A 20085-nucleotide genomic window follows, 5' to 3' on the forward strand; every position below is an offset into this window, starting at 1 on the left:
TGACTAAGACGGTTTCCCCATGAACTCGTACTCCTTCCTGCATCAAGTGCTGGTCTGTGTTTTTCATCCATTTTTTTTTTTCTGTTAAGAATTGAATTATTGTCATCGGTTTGCCTGAACGTCTTGTATATTAAGGATATTAGCTGTTTGTCACAGCCTTTTATTCTTTTTAACATTTACTTATTTATTTGAAAGGCAGAGTGACAGAAAGAGGGAAAGACACACACACACACACACACACACGGAGAGAGCGAGAGAGACCTTCCATCTGCTGGTTCATCCCCCAACAGCCAAGTGTGTGCCAGGCTGAAGAAGCCAGGAGCCAGGAGCTTTATCGGGGTCTCTCACCTGGGTGGCAGGGGTCCAAGTACTTGGGCCATTTTCTGCTGCCTTCGCAGCTACAATTAGCAGGGAGCTGGATCAGAAGCACAGTAGCTGTGATTCGAACAGGTGCTCTGAGATGTGCTACTGGCAATGCAAATGGCCGCTTAACCCTCTGCCCCACAATGCTAGCCCGTCCTTTGCCTTTTAATTCATGAAGTTTGATGCTTATAAAATATCTATGACTGCTTGCATTTTTTTTTTTTCCTTAAGAAGTTCTTTCCCATCTTACTATCAGACAGTCACTAAATGGTACCAGTGATTCTCCTTCCTGGGGGGTGGGGTGGGGTGAGATCATCAATGAACTTTCTTTGTTGTTGTTGTAATTTGTTACTCATTTTTAGTAGCACACAGGGAGTCTTTCATAACCAGATAGAGAAGATGGCTCCTGTTAACAGGAGGGCGGCTGCGCGCCGCGCGTGCTCACCCGCGTTCTGCTCCATGCTCTCCTTGATGCCGTCCAAGAGCTCCTGGGCATCTTCCACGTTCTCCTCCTCCTCCTCCTCCTCACCTTCTTCTTCTCCTCCTTCTTTAGGTGCCACAATCGCCTCCTACGTGCCACAGGGACATCGACACTGGATGGTGCCCTGCGTTGATTTGCTAGTCACAAGTCACCTGGCAAGTGGTCCTGGAAAAAGCCTGGTACCCAAGGAGGGCACGTCCTCACCGGCCGTTGGTAGCCAGTCTGTAGGATGCCCGAGCCTCCAAGGATGGAGACCCCCAGGTCTGCCTCACTCTGCTTTTAGGAGCATAAAATGTGTCTGCGTGAACTTCAGAACTGCGTAAGAGTCAGCACTTTCCTAGGGTACCAGGTTCTAGCTTGCTTGAAGGAGCCCCGTGTTTTATAGAAATCAAGACTTTGGGTAATCACGCATGGGAATGTACCTCAGTATCCCCCATGCTCAACAAAAAAATTAAAAGTTGGGGCTGGCTCTGTGGCGTAGCGGGTAAAGCCCCCGCCTGCAGTGCTGGCATCCCATATGGCCACTGGTTTGAGTCCTGGCTGCTCCACTTCTGACCCAGCTCCCTGGGATAGCCTGGGAAAGCAGAAGATGGCCCAAGTTCTTGGGCCTCTGCACCCGTGTGGGAGACTCAGAGGAAGCTGCTGGCTCCTGGCTTCTGATTGGCGCAGCTCCAGCCATTGCAGCCAATTGGGGAGTGAACCAGTGGATGGAAGACCCCTCTCTCTCTCTGTCTCTGTCTCTTGTTCTTTCTCTGTGCGACTCTGACTTTCAAGTAAATAAATAAATCTTTTTTTTTTAAGTAGTGAATAAATTTTAAAAATCTGATAATACCCTGAGAAACATACAGTAAGAATAAAAATCCTAAAAACACTCCAGGGACGAGCACCTGCCGCATTGGTCAAGCTGCTGCTTGGGACGCCTGCGTCCCATGTCGGAGCATCTGGGTTCAGGTCCCGGCTCCACTACTGATTTCAGCCTCCTACTAATACTCACTCTGGGAGACAGCAGGCGAGGACTCAAGTCCCTGGGTCCCTCCCACCCACAAGGGGGGCCTGGATGGAGCCCTGGCTATGGCTTGACCTAACCCTGGCTGTTGCAGGCGTTTCGAGAGTGAACCAGTGGATGGATGCTCTCTCCACCTGTCTCTCTGTCTGCCTGTCTTTCTCTTTCTCTCTCTGCCTTTCCAATAAAATGAAAATGGATAAGTAAAAATAAGAATGTTCCGACCAACAGAGATAGTGCCATGTACCCGCTGGACAACAACTGGTAGCAGACTCCATCTCAAAGGCAGCCATGAACGATGCTCCCTTCTCGCAGCGGAAAGCCCTGGGGGACTCCATGTTTTCATAACTTGGGCCAACAACAAAATCCAATTAAAGTAACAAATCTCTTTGTAGACCGACATGTAAAATTAGTTGCTGGCTTATTACATGACTAAGGAAACCGCTTTTAGAATATAAAAATTCCCAGTGAAGTAGTTAGAAGTGTTACCAGCTTCGCTATGGCTTCGGAAATGACATCCTTTATTTTAATGTGATGCAGTTTGTAGTACTTGGACAACCCTTCAGCAATACTGGACTTTCCCACAGCGGGAGGACCAAGAATGCAGATCTTGATTGGCTGAAAGAGAGGAACAAGGAACATTCTTGTACAACAAGCTCGGAACAATCTGTGGCTCGAGGGCTTCTTGTGTCATGGGTGTGCCTTTCTTGACGCCTCTGGACCCTGGGGCTGACTCTGGCCCCTTCCTCAGGACTCCAGGGCCACTGCCTCCTCTCCCCGCCACCCTGGTGGCTGCCACATTGTCCTGCACGCGTCAGCTCCCTAGGCACATAGTTCCCACTCTGGTTCGCGTGCGTTCACTCGGCAGGTTTTCACAGCGTCTGCACGGACGGGGCACGGCTGCCGTGACGCACAGATGTGCCAGGAATACCTCAGAAGGACACAAGAGTACGTGCCCGGGCGCAGCCTGCTACCAGTTTCGCAGGTGCTCCGCCGCCGTCATGATGACGACCAGGAAACAGAAGAATGCCTGGTCCACGGTGCAGGAGACTTCATAACTGCCTGAAGGTTGTTTCCAGACTGAACTTGGCCTTGAAGTGTTATTTTTACACAGCTACAGTCGTCCGTTGGTATCCGGGGGACTTGGTTCCAGGACTGTCCCCCTCCCAAGATTCCAAACCCACAGTCACTCAAGTCCCTTCCTATATAAAAGGGCCAAGGATTTGCATACAACCCACACACATCTTTCCAAAGCCCGTGGAAACTGGAGTTAAACAGATACATTTATTTTGGAGCAAAATGTTTATAAAATCCATGTATAGCTTTTGTCATGATACACATTTTTCTGCTAACTTTCAAAAGACTTTCTGTACATTTAAGTCATCTTTAGATTACTTAGAACATCTAATACAATGCAAATGCTACATAAATGGCTGTCTCCACATTGTTTAAGGAACAATGATTAAAAAAAGTCTGCACATGCTCAGTACGGACGATTTTTTCCCTGTGCACTTTCTTTTTCCCCAGAAACCTTTTATTTACAAAAGGCTTACATACCAACTTCATGCATTTCATCAACACCGCTTCAGGAACATAGTGATTCTTCCCACCCTACCTGTCCTCCACTTGTGTCTTTTCCATCCACACAATTGTATGTGCAGATGTGGAACTTGCTGATACGGGGGGTGGGGGTGTTTCAACTGTAAGATTCTCTGATTTTAAAAAATACATTCAACTAACACACACACACACACACACACTCTTTCTGCTGCTGAAAAACTCACTTGAATACTACAGAAGTTCCGTGGCATTCATAACCACTGAGTATACGTGTTTATTTCTAACAGAAATCAAAATAGCAATCACACTCATTTCTTTAAAAACTGGGCCACACCGTCAGGAAATGGAACTTTTTTTTTTGAAAGACAAATCAATAAGTCACGCGACACAGGTTCCACTTGCGGAGCGTTTGTCCGCCTCAAGGGCACATGGGAGTTGTTATTGTCAGCACTGCTAACTGACCAGCCAGGAGAGCAAGGCTGTGAGAAAGCAGGCCCGGGACGGTGGCTCTGTGTGCCGACTGCCGGAATGAGGGGCCCCTCTGGATAGGTGAGCTGTGCAAACAGACGGTGCGAGTCTGGAGTCTCGATGGTGAGGCGGGGGGGCCCTGGATGGCCCCGGAGCACTCACCGAGGTGTGAGGGCCAGGCAGCTCCCGGAGGGGCCACCTTATCCAGACACGAATCACAGTGCCAAGTTTTTGTCATTTCTTTATAATGAGAGGTGTGACTGCCTCTGAACTCAGAATACTCCAAGCCCACGTGGCAGGGACGTGTACTCCTTTGGGACACACAGACACCGGGAGGTGAGTCCTACAGAGGGTGATGAGCTCTGATCAGAACCAGGGGCGTCGGGTGCACTGCTTGGCGGCGTCAGGTCAAGGAGGCGTGGCTACACCTGTGTGTTCGGCAGTGACGACTTTGCCTTGCGAAGGAACTGGATCCAGGCAAGTCCGGGCCTCAGACTGCATCTTTCTTGGAATGCTGCTGGTACGACGCTGTCTACACTGGTCTGTGTTGCTGGTACGACGCTGTCTACACTGGCCTGGGTAGTGCTTCTTGTTCGCTGCTGCTATGGCTAACCCCGCCCTAGTGACAGAAGTACGCTGTTGAGTTTGGAGTTACTTCTCCTATCATGTTCTTGTCCAGCCTTGCTAATCAGGAACCACACGGCCCTTGGACGTGTCTGGTCATATCTCTGCTCTGTGTGTGGTTGTACCGTTGACTCACACAGGGTAACACTTGTCTGACCTCTGGAGTTGCTTTGGTGTGTGCTTTGCGATAACCTCCAGGTCCAGCTACCGTGAGGATCAGAGCTGCCGTCAGGCTCCCTCACCTCTTTCACTCCTTAACCGGCATGCTTCTCAGCAGAACGTGATTCTTGATGGTCACTCTCTCCTTGCTCACTCGGAGTCGTCCCGTGCACACCAGTAACTAGGATTAGTATGACCACTGTCATGATGGCTGAGCGTTTTCAAAGTGCTTTCTCAGGGCAGCCCACTCTCCTCTTTAGAATGCCTCCCAAGATCTGGGCAGGTGCTGCATCTACCCCGTAGATGCCCTGCAGCTAGAGGGCGCTGTTCTCACTAGGCCTGCACGCTCCTAGCCCTAGTCCCTCACAGCTGTGCGACCTTGAAGGAGCTGCTCCGTCTCCCTGAGCCTTAGATTCCTCATCTGTAATGTGGCGATAAGACCACCGACCCCTCCCCACTAATGATACATAGTGAGAGGCGGTACTTATGCTAATGAGCTTGATTTAACCATTCCATGTAGATATATCCATGTAGATATATATCCATGTAGATATATTTCAATACATTTTAGACATAATAAATATATATAATTTTTATTTAAGTTATCATTCTTTTTAAATTTTTTGTATTTTAAAAAAATTTAACATACATATAAAATTGTATATGGAATTTATGTACATGTATATGTTATATATACCTATATATGTATATTTATTTATATACATGTATATGTATATGTACATTTTTGGTATACATATACATTGTATAAGATCCACTCAGGGTAAATATATTTATCTCTTCAAACATGTAACATTTCTTTGTGGTGAAAACACCCAAAATCCGATCTTCTAATTTGTTTATAGAGAAATAACAATACATTAACATTACCTAATGATCACCCTGCTGTGACTAGAACCCCAGAACTTTACTCCTATCTAGTTATAACTAGTACCTGTTCATCAGCCTTTCCTTATCCCCCCTTCCAGTTTATTCTTCATAAAAAGAATACTGCCTTGAGAAGTTGGGATGGTTGAAATGACCAGTGAATGCCCTGGCCTAGTAACCAGGGGCAGGTGCTGAGCCTCGTGGCCAGGGCGCCTGTATTCCGCGCCGGAGCGCCCGGGTGCGAGTCCCAGTTCTGCCGTAACCCCAGCTTCCTGCTTATGTAGGCTCTGGGAGGAAGGCTCAAGTGAGTCCTGACACCGCGTGCTGGGCTGAGGTCCCAGCTCCCAGCTGTGGCCTGGTGCAGGCCCAGCCATTGCAGGCATGGGGGGCTGAACCAGCTTTTCAGATAATAAATAAGCTAATTAATTTATCTTTAAGTAGTAATCACACTTCTCCTATCTCCTACACACCCTCCCCCACATGTATACCTGGAGGTCAGGAAACCACCCAGTATTTCTCCTTAAGTGGACAACTCTGTGCCAATCACTCTTGAGCTGACTATCATGCCTAATTTGCATAAAATTATCTACATTAACTTTAAACTTTCAACTATTTGGTTGACAAGTATCTGTACAATATACACACAGATTGTTAGACCAAGACAAACTTGGAAAACAGCTTGACATTAGGAAACTGGACATTTGAAAAAGAAAACACTTCCATTTGTGTCACTGCATGAAAACTCAAAAAAGTAAATTCCTTTCGCTTTGTTTCGATGAGAAGTTTAGACAGAAAACGGTCATAGTTACCAGGAGTCCTCTGCTCTGCTTGTACTCTCTGAGGACAGCATTGATATTTTCCACAATCCCTGCCTGGGCAACCCAGCGGATGTTAAAATTCTCCTTCACGAACAGAGCTTCCATTCTCAAGTGGACCAGTAAGTGGTCAAGGCACTCTTGCTAAGAGACAAAGGAAAAGGAGACATTTGGCTTTTTTTTGCTTCATGTTGCCAGCTACAAATTGTCACGGTTATGAACAAATAACTGCCTTTCAAATAAATAAGCTAATTTTTGAAAGTAGTAATCAGACTTCTACGTCTGTATAGACCCAACAGACATTCACTAAAAATGAAAGTCAATTAACGCAGCACTAAGTAGCTACAGAGCACCTAGGTTGACACTAGGAGACTTCCAAGCATTCCTGGTCAGGAAGCAGCCTGTTGCGGTTGGACAAGCAGCTTGAAGAATAGGAAGACGCTGGCAGGAAGTCCAGCCATAAGGTTTTAAAAAAATATTGTTTTATTGCATCTACCTGTCTACATCGTGAGTTCCATGGTTCAAAATCCAAAAGAACAATAAGTGTGGAGGAATTCCCTCTTATCTCAAACTCTGTTCTGCTCTCCAAGGTAAACAATGACACCATCCTTCTGGGAAAATATTCAATACAGTGTTTATATTTGATTTATTCTTTAAGATAATTCCATCCGGCTGGCGCTGCGGCTCAACAGGTTCATCCTCTGCCTGCGGCGCCGGCACATCGGGTTCTAGTCCCAGTCGGGGCGTCGGATTCTGTCCCCGTTGCCCCTCTTCCAGGCCAGCTCTCTGCTGTGGCCTGGGAGTGCAGTGGAGGATGGCCCAAGTGCTTGGGCCCTACACGCGCATGGGAGACCAGGAGAAGCACCTGGCTCCTGGCTTCGGATCAGCACGCTGCGCCTGCCGCAGCGCACCAGCCGCAGCGGCCACTGGAGGGTGAACCAACGGCAAAGGAAGACCTTTCTTTCTGTCTCGCTCTTTCTCTCACTGTCCACTCTGCCTGTCAAAAAAAAAAAAAAAAAAAAAGATAATTCCATCCTAGAGCAAGTTTGAGGGCAAGTGTTTGGCGTAGCAGTTCAAATCCTGGTTCTGCTTTCAATTCCAGTTTCCCTGGAGAGCAGCACATGATGTCTCAAGTTCTTGGGCCCCTGGCACCCACGTGGGAGACCCAGGTTGAGTCCTGGGCTCCTGGCTTTGCAGGCATTTAGGGAGTGAACCAGAGGATGTAAGATCTCTGTTCATCATTGTGTCTGTCTCTGTATATCTGTTTTCAAAGAAGTAAATAAATAAAGTTAAATAAAAATGTAGAGCAAGCTTAAGAGAGCGTTGTAACTGGACCTGCCGAGTGCTTTGCCGCGACGGAACCGGAGGTGGCGGAAGAGGCCGTCAGCCAGGGTCTTGCAGCACTCTGCTCACCAGGGAGCTTCCAAATACTTTTGTGACTGAGACCTCTGAGAGTCCTGGTGGGTGGGGGAGCTGAAGATGGATAGGAAGCCGGGCATTGAGGCTCCAAACCCCTCAAGAATCAATAGCCTTTAGGAAACAGCTTTTTAAAAGAGAGAGAGAGGGGGAGACAACCTCGCACATACTCACTGTTAAGTCCTTGGTGAGGAAGGCGTTTTCTCTGGGTAATTTCTGGATTTTCCCAGGGCCAGTACTCTTACTGATACACTGGTAGGAGAGAGATGTTTGGTTTGATTGTAAGGATTTGTATAAACTTCTCAAATGAATGTGCACATACCTGGACACACACACACACACACACACACACTACAGCACTTGCAAAATTAAGGAAGACGCTGGATTGGAAGCAAAGTAGCTGGGACGGGAAGCAGCGCTCTGATATGCAATACCAGAGTCACAGCAGCGACTTCACCTGCTGCGCCACAACACGGGCCCCAGTGCTTGGTTTCTCGTCCCATCTCTGCCTCTGATTCCAGCTTCCTGCTAGTGTGCACCACAGTTGGCAGGTGTGGGTCAAGTACTTGGCTCCCTGCCTTCCGTGTGACGGAGCTGGACAGAGTTCCCGGCTCCTGGCTTCAGCCTGGCCCAGCCCTGGCTGTTGTGAACATCTGGGGAGTGAAACAGTAGATGGAAGATCTCTGTCTGTCTGTCTCTCTGCCTTTCACATAAAATAAACATAAATAATACAATTTACAAGGTTTCTTTGAAAAGGAAGCCCAAGAAAACGCCTAGGCTCCTTCCATCTCGGGAAGACATGGCAAGAAAGCAACGTCCATGAAGGCAGAGAGTGGGTCTTCAACAGACACTGGACAAGCCAGTGCCTCGGACTTGGACTTACCACCCTCCAGACCCGCGAACAATAATTTATTATTATGTAGAAGCTGCCCAGGTTATGTGTGCTGTTAGAGCAGCCTGAATGGACCAAGGCACTCTGGGAGTATGGAAGGAAGGCACCTGTCCTGTGAGGGAGGATGCAGGGGAAGAGATCCAAGCTGAATCGTCAAGATGAGTAGGAAGCGGCCGTGGGAAAGTCCGGAGAAGGCTGCGCTGCCTGGGCCAGCTGGGCTAGCAGGTGGCGGCTTTAGCCAGAGCGGCCTGGGTGGCAGAGGAAGCCCTCAGAGGCCTGGAAGTGGTCAGAAGACCTGATGACCTAATCAAATGAACCCTTTGAGCCCAGCACCTCGAGACCTATCCTCAGATTCCTGCGTCTGATCCGCGCGTGTCTGGGTGCCCCGATCCTTAGCCTCGCGACCAGAGCCTCAGGGTGGCCTTCCCTGTTTCCTTTCACGCATATGCTGGACCAAGGCCATTCTGGCAGGACTCTCCCAACACATACGCTGCAAACACAGACAGCAGACGTGGGTATTGAGGGTGTTCTATTGCAGGAGTCCCTTGGCTGGCAGGTGCACATGGTTGTAGAATTCTACAGGGAGGGAGGGGTGCCGTCAGCCTATGGGATGAAACCACCGTACCTTGACTATGTCTTCCAGGGTGTGAACAGACTCATCCACAGCGACCAGGTAGTGAATCTTTGGCACGTGGTCGATTATGTTTTGTATCACTCTGCAGACGAGCAGGAAAATACTCACCGGAGGAGAAAAAAGCAAGAGGGAGTACACTAGAATTTACCAAACGCCACTCCCAGGGGCCATGCACCAGGCTGGGGGGTTTAACGAGTTAGCTCACCTTGGACAGGGTTGGGGTTATTACCTGCACTCTGCAGACGGGGAAGGTGCTAAAGGGTTAAGTGCCATTTCTCAGGCTGAGGGGCTACAGGGAAAGTACAGGTGTCAACACTTGAGGGGCGGGGGTCTGTCTGACTCTGAGCCTCGCCCCCTCCCTGACAGAGTGCACTGCCTCCCACCAGGAGGCACAGACCCTCCAGGACTTCAGTTTCTGAAGCCCCTGCCCACCCGTGGCTCGTCAGAGGGTCCCAGCGGTGCTTTGGGGTGGAAGTCTTACAAAGTGAGACTCAGATTCTGAGACACTGTGGCCATACAGCAACAGTGGGGCCCAGGACTTCCTTCTTGGAAGCCATGATCACCAAGGTGTCTAAGCCATGATCACCAAGGTGTCTAAGCCATGGTCACCAATGTGTGTAATCCATGATCACCAACATGTATAAGCCATGATCACCAACATGTATAAGCCATGATCATCATGTCTAAGCCATGATCACCAATGTGTCTAAGCCATGATCACCAAGGTGTCTAAGCCATGGTCACCAATGTGTGTAATCCATGATCACCAACATGTATAAGCCATGATCACCAACATGTATAAGCCATGATCATCATGTCTAAGCCATGATCACCAATGTGTCTAAGCCATGATCACCAAGGTGTCTAAGCCATGGTCACCAATGTGTGTAATCCATGATCACCAACATGTATAAGCCATGATCACCAACATGTATAAGCCATGATCACCAATGTGTCTAAGCCATGATCACCAATGTGTCTAAGCCATGATCACCAACATGTATAAGCCATGATCACCATGTCTAAGCCATGATCACCAATGTGTCTAAGCCATGATCACCAACATGTCTAAGCCATGATCACCAACGTGTCTAAGCATGATCACCAACGTGTCTAAACCATGATCACCATGTCTAAGCCATGATCACCAACGTGTCTAAGCCATGGTCACCAATGTGTCTAAGTGTGATCAATGACACTGAGCCCTCCCAACCACCCGTGCCACAGCTGCTACCACCGTCTTGACCTCACAGAGAGGGTGAGTGACCTCCCCACCCTCACACAGCTGCTGGGAGGCTGAACAGAGACCTGGACACAGCTTGGGCAATTGCAGAGAAACAACAGTGAACACAAGTCCATCCCAGGCGCCTGTCAGTTCTAAACCTGTTTTAGTTTCCTTTTCAGTAAAATGTAATTAAAGCAACAATCCAAATGCCCAGTCCATGTTTATTTTGTATTATTTTCTCTGAATATGTCAACTTTCTGACTTCTTAAACAATTGTGACTTGAAGGGGCCCCAAACCCCTCTGTAATGGGAGTGTTTTCACTCTCTGGCTTATCTGTTTGTGACTAAGATGTTAGGACTAAGGCTTAGTAATGTAAAAGGCTCTTTGACATCTCTCTCTTTTTTAAAAAGATTTTTTATTTATTTGAAAGTTAGAGTTACACAGAGAGAGAAGAGGCAGAGAGAGAGGTCTTTCATCCACTGGTTCACTCACCAATTGGCCAAAATGGCCAGAGCTGCGCCAATCTGAAGCCAGGAGCTTGGAGCTTCTTCCAGGTCTCCCACGTTGGTGCAGGGGCCCAAGGACCTAGGCCATCTTTTACAGCTTTCCCAGGCCTTAGGAGAGAGCTGGATTGGAAGTAGAGCAGCCGGGATTTGAACTGGCACCCATGTGGGATGCTGGCATGGCAGGTGACAGCCCTACCCACTACATGGCAGCACCAGCCCCTCTTTGACAACACTGGGCTGGCATTGTGGCACAGTGGGTAAAACCACTGCCTGCAGCTCCAGCAGCTCATTTGAGTCTCGGTTGCTCCACTTCCAATCCAGCTTCCTGTTAACGTGCCTGGGAAAACAGCGGAAGATGGTCCGAGTGCTTGGGCCCTTGCACCCACGGGGGAGACTCGAATGGAGATCCTGGCTCCTCCTGGCTCCTCCAGCCCTTTCTGTTGCAGCCATTTGGAGAGTGAACAAACAAATGGAAGATTCTCTCTCTCTCTCTCTCTCTCTCTCTCTCTCTCTCTTTCTCCCTTTCAAAATAAGTTTAAAAAAAAAAAAAAAAAAAAAAAAAACCTCTGGCAATGTAAGCTGTACAACCTCTGTAGAAAGACGGTGTCATTTCACTCCTCCAGAGTTAGCGTTCACTGGAGCAGACCTGGGCTTTGTGGGGGATGGAGCTTATATAACCCAGGACATCTTTCTTCAAGGACAATGGTACAACTTAAGTGTGGGGCCTTGAAAGAGACCCACGCGTCGGGGTGGCCCGCAGGTTTAAGCTTCATTTGTTTCCCGGTGACTGTTCAAATCCATCCAGGATCTTGACTAAATCCGTGGCTGGCGGACAAGCAGGCGAGTGGGAAACTGCGCCGTCCCTCCTGAGGGAGGGGCAGAGGGAGGCCGGCCCCTGAACCTGCTCACAGACCTGGGGTTTAAGTCAGGAGAAAGGGATGGGAGCCCTCTGCACCCTGGGCTGGGCTGCTCTGTGACGTGGAGCCCACTGCAGGAAGAGGAGCTTGCCCTGGGGTCTCTGCAGTCTGCATTGCAAGGCTGCGCCTATCAATCTCATCCGAGACAAGGAACGTGAAACCACATCCCCAGGACGCACACACCAAGCTATCCTCCACAACGGAAGGGCGTGTGGTCCTGTGGACGATGCTTCTAAGGGATGAGCCCGAATTTTCATCAGAAATGGTGTGGAGCTGTTGGAGGGCGGGCAGTATCTCATGCGGTGGAAAATGAAAACAGTGGTGCCCCCTGCAAGGGCTTTTGCACAGGGTAAAAGCTCCATCCGGGTTAGCCCGTCAACGGAGGAAAGTTCTACTTCTGGGAGAATGCTTACCCTGCTAGGTCAAGGACGTGAATTGTTGGAATGACATTTGTTCCGTCTCCAAACACAGGTATCGCAGGAAGCTCACCCAACCAAGCTAGCTGAAGCAAAGAAAGGCAAAGTCATTCCCCTAGGTTAAACGCGTACGGCTGTCAGAGCTCCCATGCAGGTCCACGGCGAGGGAGCCAAAGACCTGCCTGCCTGCTGACGGGACCTCCAGGAGACCTGCTGTGAACCAGCCCTGATGACGTTCAGGGTCTGATCCTAGGGAGAGAAATAGAGTGAGGTCTCAGGACCACAAGGCTCTTTCAAGAAATCTGTACTTTTGGAGGGGGCATTGGTCCAGCCAGTAAGACACGGTCAAAGCACCTGCCTCCCACCTCAGAGTGCCAGGATTTGGGCCTGGCTTGGGGCTTCCTGCTAATGTGCCTCTCGGGAGGCAGCGGTGTCGGCTCTCGTGGCTGGTCCCTGACACACGTGCAAGACCCGCATGGAACTCTTGGCTCCTGGGCTCAGACTCAGCCCAGCCCCGGCCACTGTGGACATCTGGGGAGCGAAGCAGTAGATGAGAGCCCATCTCTCCCAGTGTGTATGTGTCTGTGCGCAAGTCTCTCTCTATGCCTCTCAAATAAACAAACTTTTAAAATAGATCTGCAACATTATCAGTTATCTGTAGTAGTCATGTGCGTGCCATCTACACAGACAGAAAACGCTTTCACATCAGGATATATTTAAGTATCAGAAAAAAGAAATTAAATTTAAAAATACCCCCACCACCAGCTTACAGATGAAACGCTCAGTGGAGAAAGTGCCTGGCAGCTTCCACTTGGGACGAGTCCCTGAGCCTAAGCTCCAATCCCGAGTGCAGATCCTGGTCCCCCGGGACTGAGTAGCACAGCAGCCAAAGCCGTGTGTCACGTGTTGGATGAGGGAGAGAGGTGGGGCGGGGGCAAGGAAAGGAGGAAGGGAAGGAGGGAGGGAGGGAGGAAAGGAGGGAGGGGGAGGGAAGAAAGGAGGGTGGGGAGGGAAGGGAGGGGGGAGGGAGGGGGAAGGAAGAAGGAAAGGAGGGAGGGAGGGGGGGAAGGAAAGAGGAAAGGAGGGAGGAGGGAGGGGGGAGGGGGGAGGGGGAGGGAAGGGACCACTGAAACTTTTGGAGCAGTGAAGCAACAGCGTTGCATTTGCTTTTGTTGCCTTGAGAAGGCGCGGTGGGGCGAAGAGCTGAAGGGAGAGACGGGTGTGCAGGCAAGAGATGGTTTAGCTGCAGGGCGGGCAGCGCAGACGATGGAGTGGAGAGAAGTGGGACCCTGAGGGGTCTCCCATAGCACTTGGAGGGTCTGTGGTGGGGGAGGGAGGGGGGAGTTAGAGTGTGCCGCTGGGTGGAGGGCGGGCCGTTCTCTGAGGCGGGGCCCTGGAGGAGGAGCAGGTGCTGGGGGGACCACAGACACAGTCCAAGTGAGGCGCTGAGTAGGCAGCTGGACCCGAAGAGCTAAAACTTGAGAAAGCATTCAGCTGGAGACCTCAAGTTGAGAGTCGTTGGTACCAGCCAGACCAATCCAAGGAGAAACGCAGAGGGAGAAGACAAAGGGCCTGTGAATGCCAGCACTCAGTGGTCAGGAAGGCGAGGGGCAGCGGAGAACGGCCGACAACAAAGAACTTTCTTCAGTTTATCCTTTCATCCTTGTGTTAAAAACCAATCCTAGGGGCCAGCACTGTGGCACAGAGGGTAGAGCTGCCGCCTGCGGTGCCGGCATCCCATATGGGCGCCGGTTTGTGCCCCTGCTGATCCACTTCCGATCCAGCTCCCTGGTATGGCCTGGAAGAACAGCAGAAGATGGCCCAAGTCCTTGGGCCCCTGCACCCTTGTGGGAGACCCGGGAGAAGCTCCTGGCTCCTGATCGGCATAGCTCCAGCCGTTGTGGCCACTTGGGGAGTGAACCAGCGGATGGGAGACCTCCCTCTCTCTCTCTCTCCCTCTCTCTCTCTCTCTCTCCCTCTCCCTCTCCCTCCCCCACCTCTGTCTCTGCCTTTCAAATAAATAATCTTTAAAACAAAATCAATCCAACTACTCTCTTTCGACTTCACCTTTTCCTTTAACTCTTGCCTTCTTTCTCTGGCCGCTGTTTAAAGCAAACCCCCTCAGAACACACGCTCTGGATGCTGCCCATCACTGCTCCCTCTCCTCTTACTCCCTCCGGAAACTGTTCCTATCAGATATTTATACAGTGATCAATCCTCGGGCTTCCTCTCACTTGATTATCTACTGCATCTGACTCCCAGTAGGGGAGTGGCCCAAGACCCAGCCCTCAAACCTCTTCTCTTCTCCGTGTTCATCCTCAGTAGTCGTCCAGTCCCATGGGTTTAAACAGCATCTGTGTCCTGCCCGCTCCCTTGGTCCCCAGACTGTGATGTCCAACAGCTCCTGGGCACCTGCACTGCGTTTCAGTCATCTCAGACTTAACGCCGACACGCAGTCCCAGAGCCTCCCACGGCAAGTGCTGCCCTAGCCCACTCCAGCCCCAGTCTTCCTCCTTCCAATAACCGGCAGCACCACGCTTCAACTGCCTAGACCAGAATCCTTAGAGTCCTTTATTGTCCTTTAGCCGCCCTAACCCAAGCTCTGAACAAACCCCACAGACTTTCCCTTTGGAAAAATCCGAACAATTTTCATCTTGTGCACCATTTCTACCCAGGACTCTGGGACTACTCTCCCATCTACCAAGGGTCTTTGGACGTTCATGAAAAATGCAGAGTATGAAAAGTTATGCACGGATATAAAAAATTTTTTGCTCCACAATGAACTTCCCTTTTAATCTCATGTTTTCCGTGAACTCTGTGAAGAACCCTTGCAGCTTCCCCTCTCCTACTTCCGTACTTTCTCCACTATGATATATTTTCTTTTTTTTAAAAAAAATATTTATTTATTTATTTGAAAGTCAGAGTTACAGAGAGGAGAGGGAGAGAGAGAGAGAGAGAGAGAGAGAAAGAGAGAGGTCTTCCACCCGATGGTTCACTCCCCAAATGGCCACAACAGCTGGAACTGAGCCAATCCGAAGCCAGGAGCCAGGAGCCAGGTTTCCCACGTGGGTGCAGAGGCCCAAGGGCTTGGGCCATCTTCTGCTTTCCCAGGCCACAGCAGGGAGCTGGATCGGAAGTGGAGCAGCCGGGACTAGAACCAGTGCCCATATGGGATGCTGGTGCCGCTGGCAGAGGATTAACCTACTGCGCCACAGCTCTGCCCCCTAGAACTGCTTATTGTCCCTTGGACAACAGCCAGCACATTTCTGCTCCGTTCTCTGTAATTACAGCTCCGACCACTTGGCGTGATCTTTCTGCAGAAAGGAAATCGGGTGGCTGTCTCACTGTCTTCCACTCTGGCTCAGATGTCACATCTCGGAACGGCCGCCTCAGTCCCCGCGTGTGAGATGCGAGCGCTGCCCAGCACGCCCGCTGGCCCTCTCGACCTCCTCGCTTTCTTGTTTGCATCTGGAATGCTCAGTATCTTGTCTGTTATCTCCTGCACCTGCTATGGCTGGAGACAGTTTAGGGGCGCTTCCCAGAGGTTGGTGCATTGGTACGGAGTCCCCACTGTGGGAGGTGGTGAGCCCTTTAAGAGGTGGGGCCTAGTGGGAGGTCTTTGGGTCACCAGGGGAGCTGCCCTTGGGGAGGGGTTAGACCCCTGCAATGCTGACTTCCCGGTTGAGATGCAGTCTCTTCTTCCTACCTGTGCGCCTGCCAGTGCCAATACTAGGGCCTCTGCAGAGGCCAAACCAGTGAGGCTTCCCGACCTTGGATGCTGAGCCTCCAGAAAGCTCTGGGGCCTCCTGCTTGCCAAGCGAGCTGCCGCAGGCCATTTGCTGTGGTGAGACAGGGACTGCTGCCCCACCTCACTAGAGCACCACTCGCACGAGGGCAGAACACCGTGTCCCAGGACTTGGACATGATGGACACTCAACCAGAGATTGTCTCACGAATGAAAGGAGACCCGTCTTTATCTCAGTAATGCTGAGAGTGTGGACAGATTGTTGACGATGGGGAAGGAGTGTGGGTGGTGACGCTGCCGTCCAAGTCCTCCACTGGTCACTGACCTCACTACCGCTGGATGCAACAGGAACCCCGCCGCGTGGTGAGACCTCCCGTCACCCAGCCTACACCCACGGTCACTGACAAGACAGACCTTAAAAAAAGCGTGCAAGAGGCCTCCTTCCACTCCGTACTGGAGTCCGGCAGCAACCACGTAGGTGGCGAACTTTTTGACCTGTTAAAGGAAATACAGCAGAAAACCGATGTAGCCCTGCTGATGTGTTCTTCTGAAGCCTAGGGGACCAGGGTCTGTTAGAGCTAAAGTGGGCACTGCAGGGACTTTCATGAACTCTTTCAGGATTCTAAAGCATTGCTTAGGATAGCAAATGTATCCCTTAACACCACCCACACCGTTCACGAATACCTCTGACCACTAGTAAAAGTTAACTGGGATGCCCTTTAGAAAAAAGATTTATTTATTCACTTGAAAAGCAGAGAGGGAGGTCTTCCATCCGCTGGTTCACTGCCCCAAATGCTTGCAGCAGCCGGGGCTGGGCCAGGCCAAGGCCAAGAGCCAGGAGCTCTGTCCCAGTCTCCCCTGTGGGTGGCAGCAACCCAAGTACTTGGGCCATCACCCGCTGCCTCCCAGGCACTGCGGGAAGCTGGATGTGGAGTGGAGCAGATGGAACTCATCTAAAGGTCAAGTTCACTGTTTTTATACAGGGAAGCTACTTACGTCATCACGCTTCTGCTTTTAGACTGTCGTCCACTTACTTTAGTGTTGTGAGGTCATACATTTTCAATCAGTGAATTAGACATAAATGACCAATAAGTCATCAATTTTAATAAACTCATGTGGTTACAGAATTTGGAAGTGGAAGAAATGTGGACCATCTAATCTAGCCTCTTCATTTATTCTAAGCTCAAAGGTTTAAGACCGGCACCGAACTCACTAGGCTAATCCTCCGCCTGCGGCACCAGCACCCTGGGTTCTAGTCCCGGTCGGGGCGCCAGATTCTGTCCCGGTTGCCCCTTTTCCAGGCCAGCTCTCCGCTGTGGCCCGGGAGGGCAGTGGAAGATGGCCCGAGTGCTTGGGCCCTGCACCCACATGGGAGACCAGGAGAAGCACCTGGCTCCTGGCTTCGGATCAGCTCAGTGCACCGGCCGCAGCGGCCACTGAGGGGTAAACCAAAGGAAAAGGAAGACCTTTCTCTCTGTCTCTCTCTCTCTCACTGTCCACTCTGCCTGTTTAAAAAAAAAAAAAGGTTTAATGATGTGGCTGAGGTAAGGTTAATTAACAAAAAAGGGGACGAATCTAATTCCATGCTTCCCTCGAATATTTTACACTCACAGGGTTTGTACTGCATTTCTATAGTGAATGTGGTTTTTACAGCAGGACAGAGGTGGGGGACATTTAAAGTCCCTCTTGTATTATCCTCTGGGACCACTAGGTGTCGTCTTAGAGCTATTGTTCAATATCCCTGCTGGTCTTGCACCAGTGGGAAAAATGTAACGGAAGCTTTTTGGGGGCTTAGGGTTCTGGGGAAGTTCCAGATCCCTAGATGGCGATGAAGAGAGCAGTTCCCACTTCAGGGAGTCTAGAGGAGGCATCGAGGATTACAAGGGCCCCACGGCTAAGGCATTCAGCACCTGGCTGTGCACACAGGAAGCGAGTTCTGGTTCAGTGCCTGGGGAGCCCTGCATGTATTTTGGTAGGGGACATAAAATGATTTATAATAGACATGTAAACACGGTAACAGGAGAATGACAAGCTTCTTGTTTGCACGCACTTCTCGGGAACATCTTAATCAGGGGCACAGGTGCGTCAAGAGTTAACTGTTGAACGACAGGGCTTCGGAGTCAGAAATAAAAAATAAAACCGACCCCACCACTTGTGGTGGCTGGTGGAGCTCTGCCGACCGACGTCTTCCCCACAGCGCCCCCGTCACCAGGAGGAAGGCTGGGACGAGCTCCGGACATTGCTGGGGAAGTCTAGCCCTGTGACCTTGAGCACAGTAACCTCTGGAAGCCTCCGCCTCCGTACTTGTACCAGGAGCTCAATGTGAACTTTCCTGGGCTGGTTTAAGAAATAAATGAGGGTTAAAGCCCTAGCCTGCAGCGCTGACATCCCACGTGGGTGCCAGTTCTAGTCCCGGCTGCTCCTCTTCCGATCCAGCTCTCTGCCATGGCCTGGGAAAGCACTAGAAGATGGCCCAAGTCCTTGGGCCCCTGCACCCACGTGAGAGACCCAGAAGAAGCGCCTGGCTCCTGACTTCAGATCAGCGCAGCTCCGGCTGTTGCGGCCAATTGGGGAGTGAACCAGCAGTTGGAAGACCTTTCTCTCTGTCTCTCCCTCTCTCTGTAACTCTGTCTTTCAAATAAATAAAATAAATCGAAAGAAAGAAAGAAAGAAAGAAAGAAAGAAAGAAAGAAAGAAAGAAAGAAAGAAAGAAAGAAAGAAAGAAAGGAAGGAAGGAAGGAGATGCATTATGGAAGCAGGGAAAATGCTGAGGTATTGTGTCTTCAGGGCCAATCGACTCTGAAAAGCGGGGGCCTGCGCTCAACTGAGCGGATCCGGTCTGGGCCAGGATCCCTAGGGACAATCAGACCAGGGGGAAAGTGGAACTCAGAGACCTGTGGGTGTCGGTAGGAGGAACTTAAGCTCGGAGATTTAAAGCCTTGAGCTGAGGAGCCGAAGGTGGACAGTCCTGGTCGAGCAGCCATCCGTCAAGGCAGAGTGTGACCGTTAGCTTGACCAGGGCTGCGCGAATGCCGGTGCAGGTGGGGAGTCCGTGGCCTCAACAAGAACTCCCCTCCTCTGAGGCTCCAGATTCCAGACTCACTTTGTTTAAAAAGGTGTCGCTTCTCCCTTTTAAACATTAACTGATTTTTACCTATTTGGAAAGGTAGAGTGGCAGAGACAAAGAGAGAGCTCTCCCATCTGCTAGTTCACTCCCCAAATACCCACAACAAGGGCAGGGCCAGGCCCATGCCAGGAGCCATGAGCTTCATTCAGGTCTCCCACGTGGGTGGCAGGGCCCCGAGTCGCCACCTGCTGCTTCCCAGGGTGTGTGTGAGCCAGAGGATGACCTAGGAAGGCGAGCCCGAGCCAAACGCAGGCACCCTGACGTGGGGTGTGGACGTCCCGGCCAGCACCTGCCCCACACTTACTTACATTTTTTCCGAACTTGAGAACCATCTTCTCCGCATTGATGTGGTCCAGGAAATTCGGGTGGTGCTTCCTTCTTCGATAATCCTCCTCGGTGAACGGCACCTCGGAGTCGTCCTGGAGGAGGAAAAGGGTTCAGACTTGACGCAAGAGACGCGGTGCGCTTCCAACCGCACACGGCGTTCCTGCAAGCGCACACGGGACCTGGAGCCACTGCCCACCCCGAGGGAAGCAGTTGTACTGAGAACCCTTCAGCTAGCCACATCTGATCCTTAGACCCAACCTGACCAACGTCTGAAATCTGAATTAACCACTTCTTCCTCATTCTCCTGACGCCTGCGGTTTCATTTTTTTAATTTAAATCTTGTTGTTTGTTTCCTCTGCCACACTGGCACTCCCTCCCAATCACATCATTACATGCATGAGAACCGTCCACGTGCAAGCTTTAAAGACGACTCAACAGGCAGATGAGCTACCAGGTAACCCCGGGAATGGGGGTGACACTGGCTTTTTTAAAGTTTTATTTATTCATTTGAAAGGCAAAGT

The 20085-nt window shown here is 50.6% G+C and overlaps 1 protein-coding gene across 3 annotated transcripts in view; it reads right to left on the reverse strand.

Moving 5' to 3' along the window:
* Window positions 1–20085, reverse strand: part of AK7 (adenylate kinase 7) — a 63399-nt gene that overhangs the window by 25310 nt on the left and 18004 nt on the right. For all 3 annotated transcript variants that reach the window (XM_062181543.1, XM_062181542.1, XM_062181540.1), the window contains exons 5-12: window positions 19546–19656; window positions 16525–16605; window positions 12363–12451; window positions 9292–9382; window positions 7949–8026; window positions 6353–6502; window positions 2337–2465; window positions 809–932 (exon numbers count right to left, since the gene is read on the reverse strand). In XM_062181543.1, the coding sequence (XP_062037527.1) occupies window positions 809–932; window positions 2337–2465; window positions 6353–6502; window positions 7949–8026; window positions 9292–9382; window positions 12363–12451; window positions 16525–16605; window positions 19546–19656 (853 nt within the window). The remainder of the gene's footprint in view (window positions 1–808; window positions 933–2336; window positions 2466–6352; window positions 6503–7948; window positions 8027–9291; window positions 9383–12362; window positions 12452–16524; window positions 16606–19545; window positions 19657–20085) is intronic.

Source organism: Lepus europaeus, chromosome 22 (genome assembly GCF_033115175.1).
Source record: "Lepus europaeus isolate LE1 chromosome 22, mLepTim1.pri, whole genome shotgun sequence".
NCBI classification, from domain to species: domain Eukaryota; kingdom Metazoa; phylum Chordata; class Mammalia; order Lagomorpha; family Leporidae; genus Lepus; species Lepus europaeus.